Below are 14399 nucleotides of genomic sequence, written 5' to 3'. Positions count from 1 at the left end.
ATTTGAGCTGGAGTGTGGGTGTGTGGTGCAAAAGCTTCCTATTTCTAAGCCCGAAAACCTGTTCTGCCCACTGAGCATGCCCTGACTAGCTGCAGGCGCCACCACGACTTTTGGATTGGGTTTTAGTCCGACCTCCGGGTTTCCGCCCCAGCCGAGAGGGGACGTGGGTGGGACGCGCCAAGTCTCAGCCCCTGAGAGCTCCGGTCCCGAGAGGCAACCCCTTCCCCAGTCGGGACAGGATTTCAAGCCCAGAGTTCCCGTTTTCTTTGTCGAGGAGATGAACTGCAGGAGGAGTGGCCAGAGAAGGCCGAGTAGTGTTTCCGAGGCGAAGGGTTTAGAAAAAGCTGCACCGTGGGTGGGCAAAGATGCTCCACCCGCTGCTCTCGCACTCAAATGCCCTTTGCGTCTCCGGCCCTGAGACGCCGCACACTCGCTGCGGGCTCGGAGAGTGGAGTCCACGAGCTTTTGATAACGGGAGTCCGCAAGAGCACAGCCCAACCCTTCACGGGAGCGGCCCACCGCGCCCACGCGCTTCTCGCAGAGCCACCGCCCTTATGCACGAACCCGTCCTCCCACACCTTCATCCTCTCACCTGAGCTTTCCCAGCACCCCTCAAACACCTACACACTCCCACACATTTCTCATCCAGCTCCTGGACCAGAGCCTCTCGCAAGCCGCTCCACCAAACTCAAATCGTTAGCCCCACCCTCAGCCCCGCCCCCGCCCGGTCCCCCGGAAAACCAGGAGCGGCGGATCAGCCGGGCGCGGCCGTCGGCTCACTGGGCATGCTCGCCTGGGCGGGGAGGGCCGGGCTGCGCGCGGCGAGTAGGAAGCCCTCGCCCCGCGGAGGCTGCGGGAGAGAGAGCGCGATGGGCCGCGGCGGTGGGCGCACGCTCTACGGGGACTCATGCCACGCGCGTTCCGGTCCGGCGCGCAATTAGCAGCCACCTCCGCAGCCCACCGCCACCACCTTTTCGCCCTCCCGGGCGGCCGCAACGAAAAGCTGCAACCGTCGCCTCGCACAGGCTGCCGGCATTGTCCTCCCGGTCCGCCGCCAAGGCTACCGCTGCCGCCGCGGGTTGCTGCGGGGCCCCGGACCCGCGCCCCAGGGACGCGCCGCCGCCTTCGCCAGCCCGGCCCCCGGCCCCCGGCTCCCGGCCCCCGGCCCCCGTTTGGTGATTTCTGAGCCCTGCGTTCCCTAGCCACTCTCTCCTAGGTTTTTCCTGCAAGGCTGAGGAAGAGGAGAAGTCGTCCAGCCGCCAAGCCTAGGCTTTCTCCGGCGCGCAGCCCCGACGGGGCCGCGGCAGGCGCGGCGAGAGCGCCGACGGAGCCATGAGAGAGTACAAAGTGGTGGTGCTGGGCTCGGGCGGCGTGGGCAAGTCCGCGCTCACCGTGCAGTTTGTGACGGGCTCCTTCATCGAGAAGTACGACCCCACCATCGAGGACTTCTACCGCAAGGAGATTGAGGTGGACTCGTCGCCGTCGGTGCTGGAGATCCTGGACACGGCGGGCACCGAGCAGTTCGCGTCCATGCGGGACCTGTACATCAAGAACGGCCAGGGATTCATCCTCGTCTATAGCCTCGTCAACCAGCAGAGCTTCCAGGACATCAAGCCCATGCGGGACCAGATCATCCGCGTGAAGCGGTACGAGCGTGTACCCATGATCCTGGTGGGTAACAAGGTGGACCTGGAGGGCGAGCGAGAGGTCTCGTACGGCGAGGGCAAGGCCCTGGCCGAGGAGTGGAGCTGCCCCTTCATGGAGACGTCGGCCAAAAACAAAGCCTCGGTGGACGAGCTGTTCGCAGAGATCGTGCGGCAGATGAACTACGCGGCGCAGCCCAACGGGGACGAGGGCTGCTGCTCGGCCTGCGTGATCCTCTGAGGCGCCCGCGGCTGCCGCGCGCCGGCCGCGCTCTGCGCACAAAAGCCAAAAGCACCCGACTCTCTCAATGTGATTTTTCTTTTTGCTTTGAGATTGGAGACGACTTTGCATTGGCCGGGGTGTCCCGGGAGCCCGGCTGGCCTCTGCGGCCGGCGCCCCCTGTTTCCGCCCCGTGTCCGAAGGGGTTCCCCCGTCCTCACCATCCGAGACCCGGTGGAAATGTGGCTCTTGGAAGCATGTACGTTTCTCATTGATTTTGGTTGACGCATATTTCCCCGTTTAAATAGCCGTTAGGGCGCTGTATTGGCAGCTTGACACCAGCAAGCGAAAGTTTCAGCCTGGAAAAAAAAAAAAAAAAAAGTGGGGTGGGGAGGAAGAGTACGGGGAGAAGGTGGAAAGGGAGGGGGGATTTTTTTTTTTTTTTTTCCCCAACAACCCTTTTCTAGTTCCAAGTTTTAAATACATGGAAGGAAGTCCGGGAGAACCAAATGAAGGAGCAGGAGGAAGGGAAGAAACTTTTGTTTTTTCCTTGTTTTCCAGGAGTAGCTGGAAATTAAGATCGGGTTCCTTTTCTGCCAGCTTGGAAGGGCAACCCTGTGACTGATTGTGATTCTAAGGATGTCTATGCAAAGTTGGATTCTTATTACAGTGTATCCAATCTGAAGTATGCACATCTGAACTGGGACTGTAAACACTGATGCCAATACAGTGTGGGGTGCCAGAAAGTGTCTGCTGATATTTGTGGGAAAAAAAAAAAATCTATTTTGTTTACCTACTGTATCAAAGGGGAGTCTGGGGGAGAACGGTAGTATTTTTTTTTTTATCAGCTGTGAAAAAAAATGTTACAGATCTGCACATTTTTGTGTGTACTATTGTGTGCGTGTGTGTTTTTTTTTTTTTTAGTTTAGCTTTTTGTTCTTTTTGGTTGGCAGTGACAGGTTTTGATGACTAGCTCTTTAAAATACAGTACAAAGACTTCAAAAATGTGATTCAGGGCCCCCAGCACCCCTGTGTCTGCAGAGTGCCTTCAAAACTCAGCTGTTCCAGCCGGTGCCAACCTGTGAACTTCCCACCATATCCCAGAATCTGCTATTCCCCAAACCACTTCCTAGTTTCCTTTCTGTAATCTTCCTGAAGGAGCCAGGACAATAGGGCCTGTTGTTTGGTGAATTTCTTTATTATTTCCAGCCTTTAAAGTGTAATTTCCATGTCTTGCAATGTTTTTTTTTTTTTTTTTCCCCTTCTTTCTTTCTTATTTTGCTTCATTGTGTTCAAATGTTCAGGTATTTAGCTCCCCTTTTATATTATTTTTAAAAAAATTTTTGGTTATCTGTTCTAGGGTGTTCCTCCAGAAGCAAAGAGCAAAATTTTACTGTTGTGATGTACCAAGAGAATTCTAACTAATTGTAATTTTTAATTCCAGATATGCGTTTAATCATTGTCTCTTCATTTTAAGACTTTTAATACAAATGTCATTTTTAAAGAAACAAACCCAAAACTATTGTTTGTGTTTCTGTGTTTCATATTCAGTGATTTAATATAGGATCATGGCTGAGGTGGATAGGGGCAGGTGCATGATGCCCCCAACAGAAATACCTCAGTGACAAGTTGGGTGACATTACTTCCAACTCCTTAAATATGGGAGAAAATCATAAAGGTCTAGGCAGCCCTGGGGGTATGGCCATTATCATTTGACTACAAGATAGGCAGGATATTGAATCTGTTCTGCTAACAGGGAGGGGTTTACCTCACTGTGGGTAGAGAAGGGGAGAAACCAACTGCTAATACTGCCTTCGATTTGGTAAAGTCACTCATCACCTGACCAGGCAGGGCAGCGCTTTTAACTTTTCTTTCTTTTCTTTCTTTCTGTCTTTCTTTCCTCTTTTTTTTTTTTTTCCAGTGTTTTGTTTTGTTTAATTACATCACATACCAAGTCAAAAACATGTTTGAGGAAGATCATTTCCAACCCTGAAGTTATATCTAGTAGTGTTTTCTGCAGTACATTTGTATGGGTTGCAGACAGTATCTTAGTACTTGAGGTTTTGATTTAAAAATAGGTCATTATATTAAAAAGAGAAAGAAAAAACTAAGATAAATTCTTTACTCCCATTAAACGGCAATTTGTGGACCATTTTGACCTCATGAAATTTTCCTTCTAACAGTAGGAGGCAGTCTGAGCTTTTTACTCTATTTTATTTCAGTTAAGGGCCACTTTACTAATATAACCTCTGTAGAATAAAATAAAGTATATGACTATACATCAAGAGCACATGATACACCTTAGCTATGTGAAGTGTAGGTGAAGTCGTCTGTTGGGGAAGCCAAAAGAAGTTACAGGCCACAGGCATCTTTAAAGCTATTAACATCTTGCCTTAAAATGTTCTGTCCTTTGCCCAGGTGACCTGTCACTCTTCCAGCATGGAGGAAGAATAGAGAATTGGCCTGTGAGGTCCTATGGCCATTTTTTTCATTCTTGATCTCACATAAGTTTAGAATCACTCAGTTGAAAGGCAGTATGTGTATGATAAATACAGAAATTAAGAGAAACAAATTTATGTCTTTGCAAATGTTAAGTCTTGCATTTGAGTAAATTTTAGTTCTTCAGTAGATGTAAAGTGTTGAAAATTCTGAAGACCTATACCAAGTGCTATGTGAAGGATTTTTTTAAAAAGACATTTGGTGACTGTTTCTTACGGCTTTGGTTCTTGTTTGTTTGTTTCTTTAGAAACCTTTTGACATAAAGTGCTGCCAAATATCTAACTAACTTAAGACATGTATATACTCCTGAAAGGAGTTTGAAAATGTTTGAAAACGGCAAATTGGAAATGAACTAGGTTGCTGGATGCATTAATCATCTTCACACAGGATTTAGTCACTTGCATGACTAAATACTTTATAGGTCTGAGATGCCAGGGCAGAAGATTTTAATATGCTTTTACTGAGTACTGTAAAATAAATGCTTTCTGGATTCTCAATGAAAGCAATTCTGTGTGTGTGCCTGGAGCAGAAATGTAGTAGTTCTGGGTTTTGTAGGTTTCTCCATTATTTTCTTGACAAAATTGAGAGACATTGAGGGCATTGTTTTAAAGAATATGTCAAAAAAAAAAAAAAAAAAATATGTCAGCTTATTTGGCTAGTAAGAGCCCCTTTTAGTAGTATGGTGTGAAAAGATAGGAGCGTTTGTCTCCATGAAAAAGTTGGGTTGACGTGAGAGTGTTAAAGGAAGCGTGGGAGTTTGCTGTAAGGCAATCACCTGCCCCAACAGAAACTGGGTGGGAAAGGAACCTTTATCTTGGAGAGCAAAAGTTAACTTTTAAATTTGACCCCCGCTGTTTTTTAACAGCTTTTCCTTTTGGTCCCTGTCATCCAAGCTTTGTGTCATTTCAAAGGATTATTTTTGTCCTCCTTTGGTAAGAACCTCAGAAAAATGGAAGGTATCATCATCGGAAGTCTAACAATGTCATGTTTGGGATTTATGGCTTAAGTAAAACAATTTCTGGGTTGTTAACTATAGAAATAGACTTCACCGAATCACATGTTAGGATCATATCTGTTTGGGGTTACTTTAAAAGTATGAGGCTTCGTGCTTCCTGACTAGTTAACCTTTTCTGCAGGAGGGGATCCTAAAATGCCTCATTTCTTTGGTCTGTTCTGGTCGTTTCATAAATGTTTTCTCCAGCATGTAATTGCACCTTTTGAGTCAAAGTCCAGTATTTCTCACAGGTAGGGTGGGAAAGTGAGAGAACACTGCTCATAGCAGCTGACCTTGAGAAATACATGCAAAATGTCACAAAAAGTATATATTTAGTTTTCACAACAGCTGGAATAAGGCACCTACTTATAAAGGAAGCAAAGATTTAATTCAGAGATCACCAGTGTTAGTTAAAGTGATCTCTAATATTTGTCACACTGTCCACTTAATCGGGAAAAGCTTGCTAATATAAATGTCCTTGTGAAAATGCAGCAAATTTCTAAATACTACTAATAGAATGTGATATTTTTTATTATGAGATTTTACTCAGATTACTAGGAATAATTGAGTGCATTTGATTGAATGTGGTTCTAGTTCCAGAAGATATATTTGATTTAATAACAATGGATTTCGATGGTTTGAGAAGGCTTTAGGATTATGTAGCCAGAGGTTTTTAAACTTGTCTACATATCAAAATCACCTGGAAGTTAAAACAGGTATTGCTGGGCCTTCTAGTTTCTTATTTAGTATGTCTCAGTATGAGCTCATAATTTTTATTTCTAACAAGTTTCCAGGTGACGTTGATACTGCTGTACTAGGGACCACACTTTGAAAACCAGTAGAATAGTCCAAACTCCAAATAAGTACTATATCAAGAGCCACCTAGATATTTAGGGACACAGGCCCATGTCACACATTTTAGAGTGCTACCTACCACAAAGTCATAAAGTACTCTTGATTGAAATTTATAGCTGAAGAAGGCACAGACCATTTACAATCAGACTGTTAAACTGTGGAGCGTGGACCAGTATAGACACATTGCCGGTAGAGTGTTTAACCGTTTTCACATTATTATGTGAACAGTTTGGCTATGGTTTCCAGTGTTAACTTCAGAAGTTGACTAAAATGAGAAGAATAGGATCATGGCCTAAATAATAAGAATCAACATTTCTTCCCTTCAAAAATTTTGAAAAGAATGTCTTAGTATTTGTCTTTTCTTTGTTGCAAGATTAAAAAGCAAGGATTTTAACTTTCCACATATCCCAGCAAGGATTCTAAAAAAACACAAAACAAAACAAACTAGAGAATTTAAGTCTTCAGGTCATGGTAAGCACACGTATGTGTCGTGTGTGTGTGTATAAATACACACACTCAGTTTCTTAGCTGGACTTCCCAGGAATCCGGTCAGTGTCTTGTGGTTGCACAGTTACTCATTCTGGGACAGTGCATACCATAAACCTACCACACATCTTGTTTTCTTATGCATTTTAATCTTTTGGAAGAATGAGTATTAATCTGTTTTGTAAATTAGAGGGTGCAGCTCTTTGTAGTCTTCCTTTGGTTTTAAGCAGAAATCTTTGAGGAAAGGTTTTCTTAGAACAGAAATTATGTGCTTTTTTTGTCCAACTGACTGAACAACATTTTTTAAATGAATTATCTGACAAAATTATGTGTGGCTAAGTTTATTAGAAGTTTGAATATGTTTGGTTGGCTTATTTGTGGTAATTGTGCAATGTAACAAACACACTGTTTTTTTAATAGAAAAGAGAAAGATTATTGATGCCTTTAGGATACAGGTGCCGAAAAATAGCCCGAGATTATTTCTTGACTGTTAAGAATATGTTTGCAGTGGAAGTCCATAAACATAGCTGAAATTGATTTATTCAGTATTCAATAAGCATTTGTTGAGCACATACTATTAGCTGTGGTGTAAGGACTAATGCTTAAATAGGAGGAAGCCAGGCAAAGGAGCAACAATATTGTCCTTTTATCACTCTAAGCTGTGAAAATAGCATATATTAAACAAAAGGAATATATGGAAAAGTGCAGCTGCATGTGCCATCAATTATAATATAATACTGTGGGTCTGTCTGGCAGGCAAATAGAGTAGGTAAATCTGTTGAGAATTGGAACTTTGAAAGGTATGTGGATATTGCAAATAAAAATGGATCCCATGAGGTTTGTGTAATTAATAGTTGTTCTGTTGCACGTGAGACTCTGTAATTTTGTGCATCGTTTCCCACTTCCTTTTTGAGGTTAGCTAAAATTGAACATTTAGAAATAGGAGATCAGGTTGGTTCCATATTTTCATGTCAAAGGGAAGAGGGGAAAATGGAGGAAAAGACATGAGATTTGTATTCACTGTTTTAAAAATAATTTAAATGAGGAAACAAAAAAAGAAAATACAATTTAGATTATATTCTTTAAAAAAAAGAAGCAATTGTTGGCATACAGTCTTTTGGGGTTCTTTGCGCGGAGAAGATTCAGGGTAAGAGATCTCTTTTGTAGGAGATATTCTTCTAAAACTGAGTGTGCCAAAGAATTAAGCTGATGCTTTAAGTTTGCTAAGCTTATAGTAATTTTATACAAAGGCTCTGGTTTTCATGCCTTTGGTACTCATTGGAAGAAGGCAATCAGCTCTGAGAAGGAAGTGTTGTTTGAAAAGCTGTACGAGGTAACAATAATAGCAATTATTGTAAAACCATAGAAATTGAAGGGAGTTGTAATTATTAACGTCCTGCAGTTTGCAAGATGATTTCTAGTGACTGTTTTATGTAGACTGTCTCCTGAATTAACAACATACTTTTTAAATGTGGTAAGGTAGAGAACTACAGAGATAGCAGAATAGTTCATCTGAAGATACTTCACTGCTTATTTTTTTAATCTGATTATAGAACCATTTATGAGATGCAAATTTACTACTTATAGTTTTATAATGAAAGCAAAGGTCTTAATATTTTACACCTATCTGACCATTTATAAAAAAGTTTTCCAAATTTGGTTTTACTCATGAATTCAGAATATTTTAATGTTATTTAATATTATACATATTAATATAATATTTTTAAACATTCTCTTTAAAGACTAACATTATATTGAATTATATCTCATTCAAGAAAAGAGCCTCTATAGAGATCTGTACTAGCATAATTCTTTATGAACATATATGTCAACAAAAAATATTTTAAAATATATTTTAGATAGTTTTGCATTCTACATTGTAAGTGGGTAAGAGAATTGCAAAAGTATATTTCTAAGTTTGATTTCAACATCTTTATCATCTAGTAGAAAAAGGCTTGAGTTTGGAGTTCTTTACTCTGAGTTTGGTTACTTAGCTTTTTTTGTCATAGTACCTGTTATTTTTCTTTTTGTATATCATTTCATTCATCCACATATGGCTTATGCAAATGGTTTTCTCTGTTACAAATGTAATCTGTATTAATTGATAAAAAAAATCTAAGAACTGATTACCTAATGGCTATATAAATGTGTTTTCTGTGTAATAGTGTAAAGAGAGAAGTCTTCTCCAGGCTATGTTGGAAGTCCAGCCTGAAACAGATCCGACTAGTTAGAGAAAGCTGCCCACTAAACAGATACGACCTTTGGGCATAGTCTCTGTGCTTCATTTTAAAAACTAATTTTAAAAACTAATGAAGGAAGTTTTTAAAAAATGAGTTCAATCATAGGAATATTCATTTTAATGTACTTAGGACTGCCTAAAAAATATTTCCAGACCATCTCTTCCTCCTCACTAATCTTGAGCAGAGGTCAAAAACTGAGATAGAGCCCAAATGCATTCTTTTTTTAAAGAGAATCTTTTACCTTGAAAGGCAGAGACAACAGCAAACAAAAACTTAATCCAAAGAACAAAACTGTCTTTCCTGCATCTTTGTACAAACCAGCACTTATTTTGTTCTCGAGGAAGCATAAATAGTGGGAAGGGCAATAAAGTATTTTCCTTTGTCATTTGGGCATCATTCAGCAGGCGGTCTGGTACCCTTGTTGCTCAGGCAGGCGAGTGTGATGGAGCTGAGAGGGGGATGAAGGGCAGGGTGGGCTGAGGTAGAACTGTTCCTCAGCCCACACCCCCACTCCTGCATTCCTCCAGGACAGAGCATTTCCTCGTGTTCAAATCTGTGATTCACTGTGACTCAGGATTTACTGAGGCTTAGTTCTGCTAGCAGCCAAGGGTGAAGAAGTCTATGGGATGGCGTGATAATGCTACTGTAATAAATTTGACTCTAACTCAGGGCTTCTCAACCTCAGGACTATTAACATTTTGGGCTTGATAATTCTGTTTTATGGAGGGTTGCTGTCATGTGCATCTTAGAATGTTTAGCGGCATCCCTGGCCTCTGCACCCTCGGTGCCCATTGAAGCCCCTCAACCCAGCCAACAACGAAAAAGATCTGCAGACCTTGCCAAATCATTCCTTGGGGCCAGGGGCATAAAAGCCCCTGGCTGAGAACCATTGCTATGGACTTGACCATGCAGAGATGGAGGAGACAGGCATAAATCAGAGGAGAGAAATGTTGAACCTACAGCACACTTTTAAGACTTTCCTTACTCCAAGAAACTATTGTGAAATCCAAGATTCAAAAAAACAAAACAAAACAAAGCAAAAACCTTTCCTTATTCCAGAGCATCACAGTTAATGCTTTTCTATTAAAATATCAATGTTCTCTCTTGTGCTTGGGATATATCACTTTGATCAGCTCATTAAATGCACACAAAAGAGAAAAACACAGTATTCAGGGATTGAGATTTATTGGGGATTTTAGCTACCTGGAAGAAGGAATATAATTTAAAAGGAAGGTGTGCTTTGGTTGGGGCAATGAACTTGGATAGTCGGGGAGCAACTTAGGGCATGCTGATGACTAATTAGAGAGACCTAGATGTATAGGAGGAATCCTGAAAGGGAGGTCAAGGGCAACAGTAAATTTTTTAGTTTTGTTTGGGATCCCTTAAACCTTCATTGGAAGACATCTAGGAGGTTTTTAGCCTTACTCCGCTTCCTTCACCTCACAATCTCTTCCCTGTTTATCCAGGCCCCTATTCAACATCTGGACTCCTCACTTTGGGGGGAGAAAGGATGTGTTTTATGCATCCTGTCCCTCTTTATTTTGCCTTTTACAATTCCTCCCTCCACCCCTCCCTCCATTTCCTTCCTTCCTTTTTCTTAGCTACCTTCCGAACAAATGACTGAGTTTGTCCAGGGTGGACTCCTGCTGGTTAACTGCACACACCTACCTGTGTCCAAACCCCTTAGCCAGGCTGTCAAGAAGGGGCCAGCAGAGGCAGCGGTGATTGCTTTGTAATGAAGTGCCTCTGGAATCTGGAGTCTCCAGCCAGCACATATGTTGCGGCTGCCAACCCCTGAAACACAGCATTAAGTATCCTGTCAGCAAGTTCATTAACGTGGAATTAACTCAGTGACCACGGATATTTGATTTATTCTGAACGAGACATGGTTGCTTTTGTTCTTAAGTTTTAAACGAAATAGATATTTTAAAACCTGTGCAATATACCCCTAAAAACTTTAAGCAACCAGACAATTAAGACACCCTAGGGGTAAGACAATTGTGATCCTACATTTCATACCGGGCACATTTGGAAATCTGACGTTCCTAGTAAGTAGGAGATGTAACAGTTTTGTAACTGAGCGAGAACAAACTCCAAGCCCATCAAAAGGCTCTAATCAGCCAGAAGAGGCTCTGTAAGGAAGGTAGGCAGTAAATGAAACAATTCTGTACAATAAAAAGTATTGTTTGGTGAAAGTGGATGAGTGATTTGGGTGCTTCTCGAACTTGCTTCTCAAATTTAAGAATAATCTTATATTAGAATGAATGACGTTAGTAGAAATATTTCATTCTCTGTAATATCTTTGTATTAAACTGAAAATGGAAACATCAGATTTAATTTGCAATGTGATCATAGTTAAGATAGAGAAAACAGATTTGGTTAATCTAAATTTCCAGTTTTTCTTATACTCGTTTTCCTCTTTTATAATCTGTGCTGTTCTGCAACATTTTTTTTTCCTTATCTCTAGCTTTTATTGGCTTTGGGGAGCATTGTTTTCTTTCTAATTAAAAAGTTTATAATGAGAGAAATATTCAGTTATGAATCACTGTAGCCAGTAGCCAAGAAAATATATGTATTCATAAATTTAAACATATAAATTAATTGTGTAGGATGTTTTTGCAATGTCATTATTTGTGTTTACCTTTTATAGCTTAGAATTTTTCAATGCAGTGTTTTTGATGGAAATGAAATTCACCCTTTGATTAATCACCATTTGACTACTATTTGAAAAAAAAAGTAGTAATTATTTTCTTAAAGTACTATCATGAAGGCTCTCTAGTTTACATTTTGTAGCAAATTACTAACAATTTTTCTTTTTAAACTTTTCTTCAGAGGAGTAGCATTTATGAATAGGAAAAAAAAAAAAAACATGCATGTGAATTACCCAAAAGTCATATAGTAGTTGTTTGGATTTATCATGGTGGTGGTGATTTTGGCAAAATATTTGCCCTCTTAATTACAAGTAATATAATTGATGTGTACTAGCCTATAGGGAAGCATCAAAAGCGCATGCACAGGGAGACTATAGTGCCATTTTGCTGTTAACAATTCTGGAAACTGTATAGAGTAATAACACTAGAAATAAATAAACAAAATTTTGGCCTCCTAGAAAGTTATTTCTGTTTAGTCATTTTAACATGCAATTAAAAAAACCTCTGTGATGAAAATGATACCATAGTGCCACACAGTGAGAATTGCCAAGTTTCACATTACAAAAATTTTCTGACCGTCCAAATTCTTTTTTTTTCCCCCTGACTTCCCAAGTCTGGCCCATTTTGACTATTAAAAACACAGTCTTTCATTTGCCAGAGAATATGAACAGATTTTGTTGTCTGCAATTAATTCCAAATGTATTTTAAAGTATTGCATATCAGAACTTAAAGAGATTACAGGAACCTGATTTTTACATTTCTACTATCAGAATACAAACTTTGTATAGAATCCGGTTTCTCTAAGCAATAGGACACAAATAAGGAATATAGTAGAGAAAGTGAGGAATTTTATGATTGTTGTCAGTATCAGTGCCACTGAAATTTCATTTCCTTATTCAATTTGTGAAACAAGTATTTTCTTGGCTATTCTTTATATGCATTTTAGAGCAAAAATAAAATCTCTGTAAGTTTGTTATTTAAAAAATTGATCTTTCAGAGTATTTTTCTCTTGGTATTATTCTTTAAAACATAGTTGACCTGAATAGAATTAAAGCTTTTGCTCCAAATACCAAATTATGTTTCCTATAGCAACCATAATTTACTCTCTTATATAACTCCCTACTTCACACCATGGCTAATATATGCAATATAACTCTAATTACCTTTCATCCTTCTTTAGATTTAAGTGTGTGGTTTCTGGGAATAGAAGTGGAGGAAGGTGGGGATTGATGCTGTGTTTGTAGAATCTGCAGACTGAGAACAGAAGGATTGCTAAGTAATAGAAGAAGGATTTACTTAGGATTTCGACCATAATATTTTACATTTTGAATCGGGAAAAATAATTATATTAAAATGCACATTTAAATTTATGATGTATTATATGCATTAATGAAGTTTCTTAACTGATATTAGAGTCTCAAAAATAATTTAGAGTCTCAAAAAATAATTATCAGAAAATTTAGTTAGAATACTGTATTATACAAGATGATGAGGTCAAGGGCGCCTGGGTGGCTCAGTTGGTTAAGCGACTGCCTTCGGCTCAGGTCATGATCCTGGAGTCCCGGGATCGAGTCCCGCATCGGGCTCCCTGCTTAGCAGGGAGTCTGCTTCTCCCTCTGACCCTCCTCCCTCTCATGCCCTCTGTCTCTCATTCTCTCTCTCGCAAATAAATAAAATCTTAAAAAAAAAAAATTAAAGATGATGAGGTCAAATATATATTTAACTCATTATCCTTATTTTATTTAAACTATCTGTAAACCGTGAAGAATGCATTCATATAGTCAGTTAAATATTGAGCATCAAATGAGCACTGTACCAAGAATAAGAATCCATCTGTGCCTTTAATATGTGTAATATGTTTATAGAGTGAATTTTATTACTGATTTCCTCCACTAGAAGTTAGGTCTATAAGGGCAAGACTCATCCTTTTATCCCCACTGCCTAGAAGAGAGGCTGGCATGAATCAACACTCAGCTGAATGAATGAATGAATGAATGAATGATTAGTCACAAGGGAAAAGGAAATAAGTTTGACTAGTACCCTAAAAATAGTTTACAATTACCAGAAAAGTTAGAATATTTCAAAGTTCTGCATCAAATGTAGGCAAACATAGAATGAAACTTGTGGCCTGTTCTTTTATACATTAATCCTGAAAATTTATAGTTTGGAAAAGCAATGCTATTATTTTTTTTTAAAGATTTTATTTATTTGAGACACAGAGATACAGAGAGAGAGGGAACACAAGCAGGGGGAGTGGGAGAAGCAGGCTTCCCACTGAGCAGGGAGCCCGATTCAGGGCTCGATCCCAGGACCCTGGGATCATGACCTGAGCCGAAGGCAGACATTTAACGACTGAGCCACCCAGGCGCCCCTGGAATAGCAATGCTATTATAGTGTTCATGAGACTCAATTTTCTGTAGAGTTGTCAGGAACAAAATCAAAAGAGTTCCAGACAGAACTTATGGGAAATTAGTATATTTTGTTATAAACCTGCACCCTGCTTTGCATTGGCTTTCCAAATGCAGGTATGCCTTGGTTTAGGCAATGGATATGATTGTGAGAAAACTAATATAAAAATTTAATCATATGGGGCGCCTGGATGGCTCAGTCGGTTAAGTGTCTGCCTTCAGCTCAGGTCATGATCCCAGGGTCCTGTGATCAAGTGAGCATCGGGCTCCCTGCTCAGACTCCCTCTCTCTGTCTTTCATGAATAAATAAAGAAAATCTTTAAAAAAAATTAATCATATGTTTTTTGAGATTTTATTTATTTATTTGAGAGGGAGAGGGAAAGTGAGTGGAGGGAGGAGCAGA

The 14399-nt window shown here is 40.4% G+C and overlaps 1 protein-coding gene across 1 annotated transcript; it reads left to right on the top strand.

Moving 5' to 3' along the window:
• Window positions 1–1174: 1174 nt before the first annotated feature.
• RAP2B (RAP2B, member of RAS oncogene family) lies at window positions 1175–8361 on the top strand. The gene has a single exon (XM_032408410.1). The coding sequence runs from the start codon at window positions 1333–1335 to the stop codon at window positions 1882–1884; it is 552 nt and encodes a 183-aa protein (XP_032264301.1). The 5' UTR covers window positions 1175–1332; the 3' UTR covers window positions 1885–8361.
• Window positions 8362–14399: the final 6038 nt, after the last annotated feature.

The sequence above is a fragment of the Phoca vitulina genome, unplaced genomic scaffold (genome assembly GCF_004348235.1).
Source record: "Phoca vitulina isolate PV1807 unplaced genomic scaffold, GSC_HSeal_1.0 scaffold10, whole genome shotgun sequence".
NCBI classification, from domain to species: Eukaryota; Metazoa; Chordata; class Mammalia; order Carnivora; family Phocidae; genus Phoca; species Phoca vitulina.
The sequence above is the reverse complement of the archived record's forward strand: the minus strand, read 5'-3'. Positions and strand labels throughout refer to the sequence as shown.

Bases quoted from the DNA above. Each gene is read 5' to 3' on its own strand.
- RAP2B (XM_032408410.1), top strand. From the start codon at position 1,333: ATGAGAGAGTACAAAGTGGTGGTGCTGGGCTCGGGCGGCGTGGGCAAG.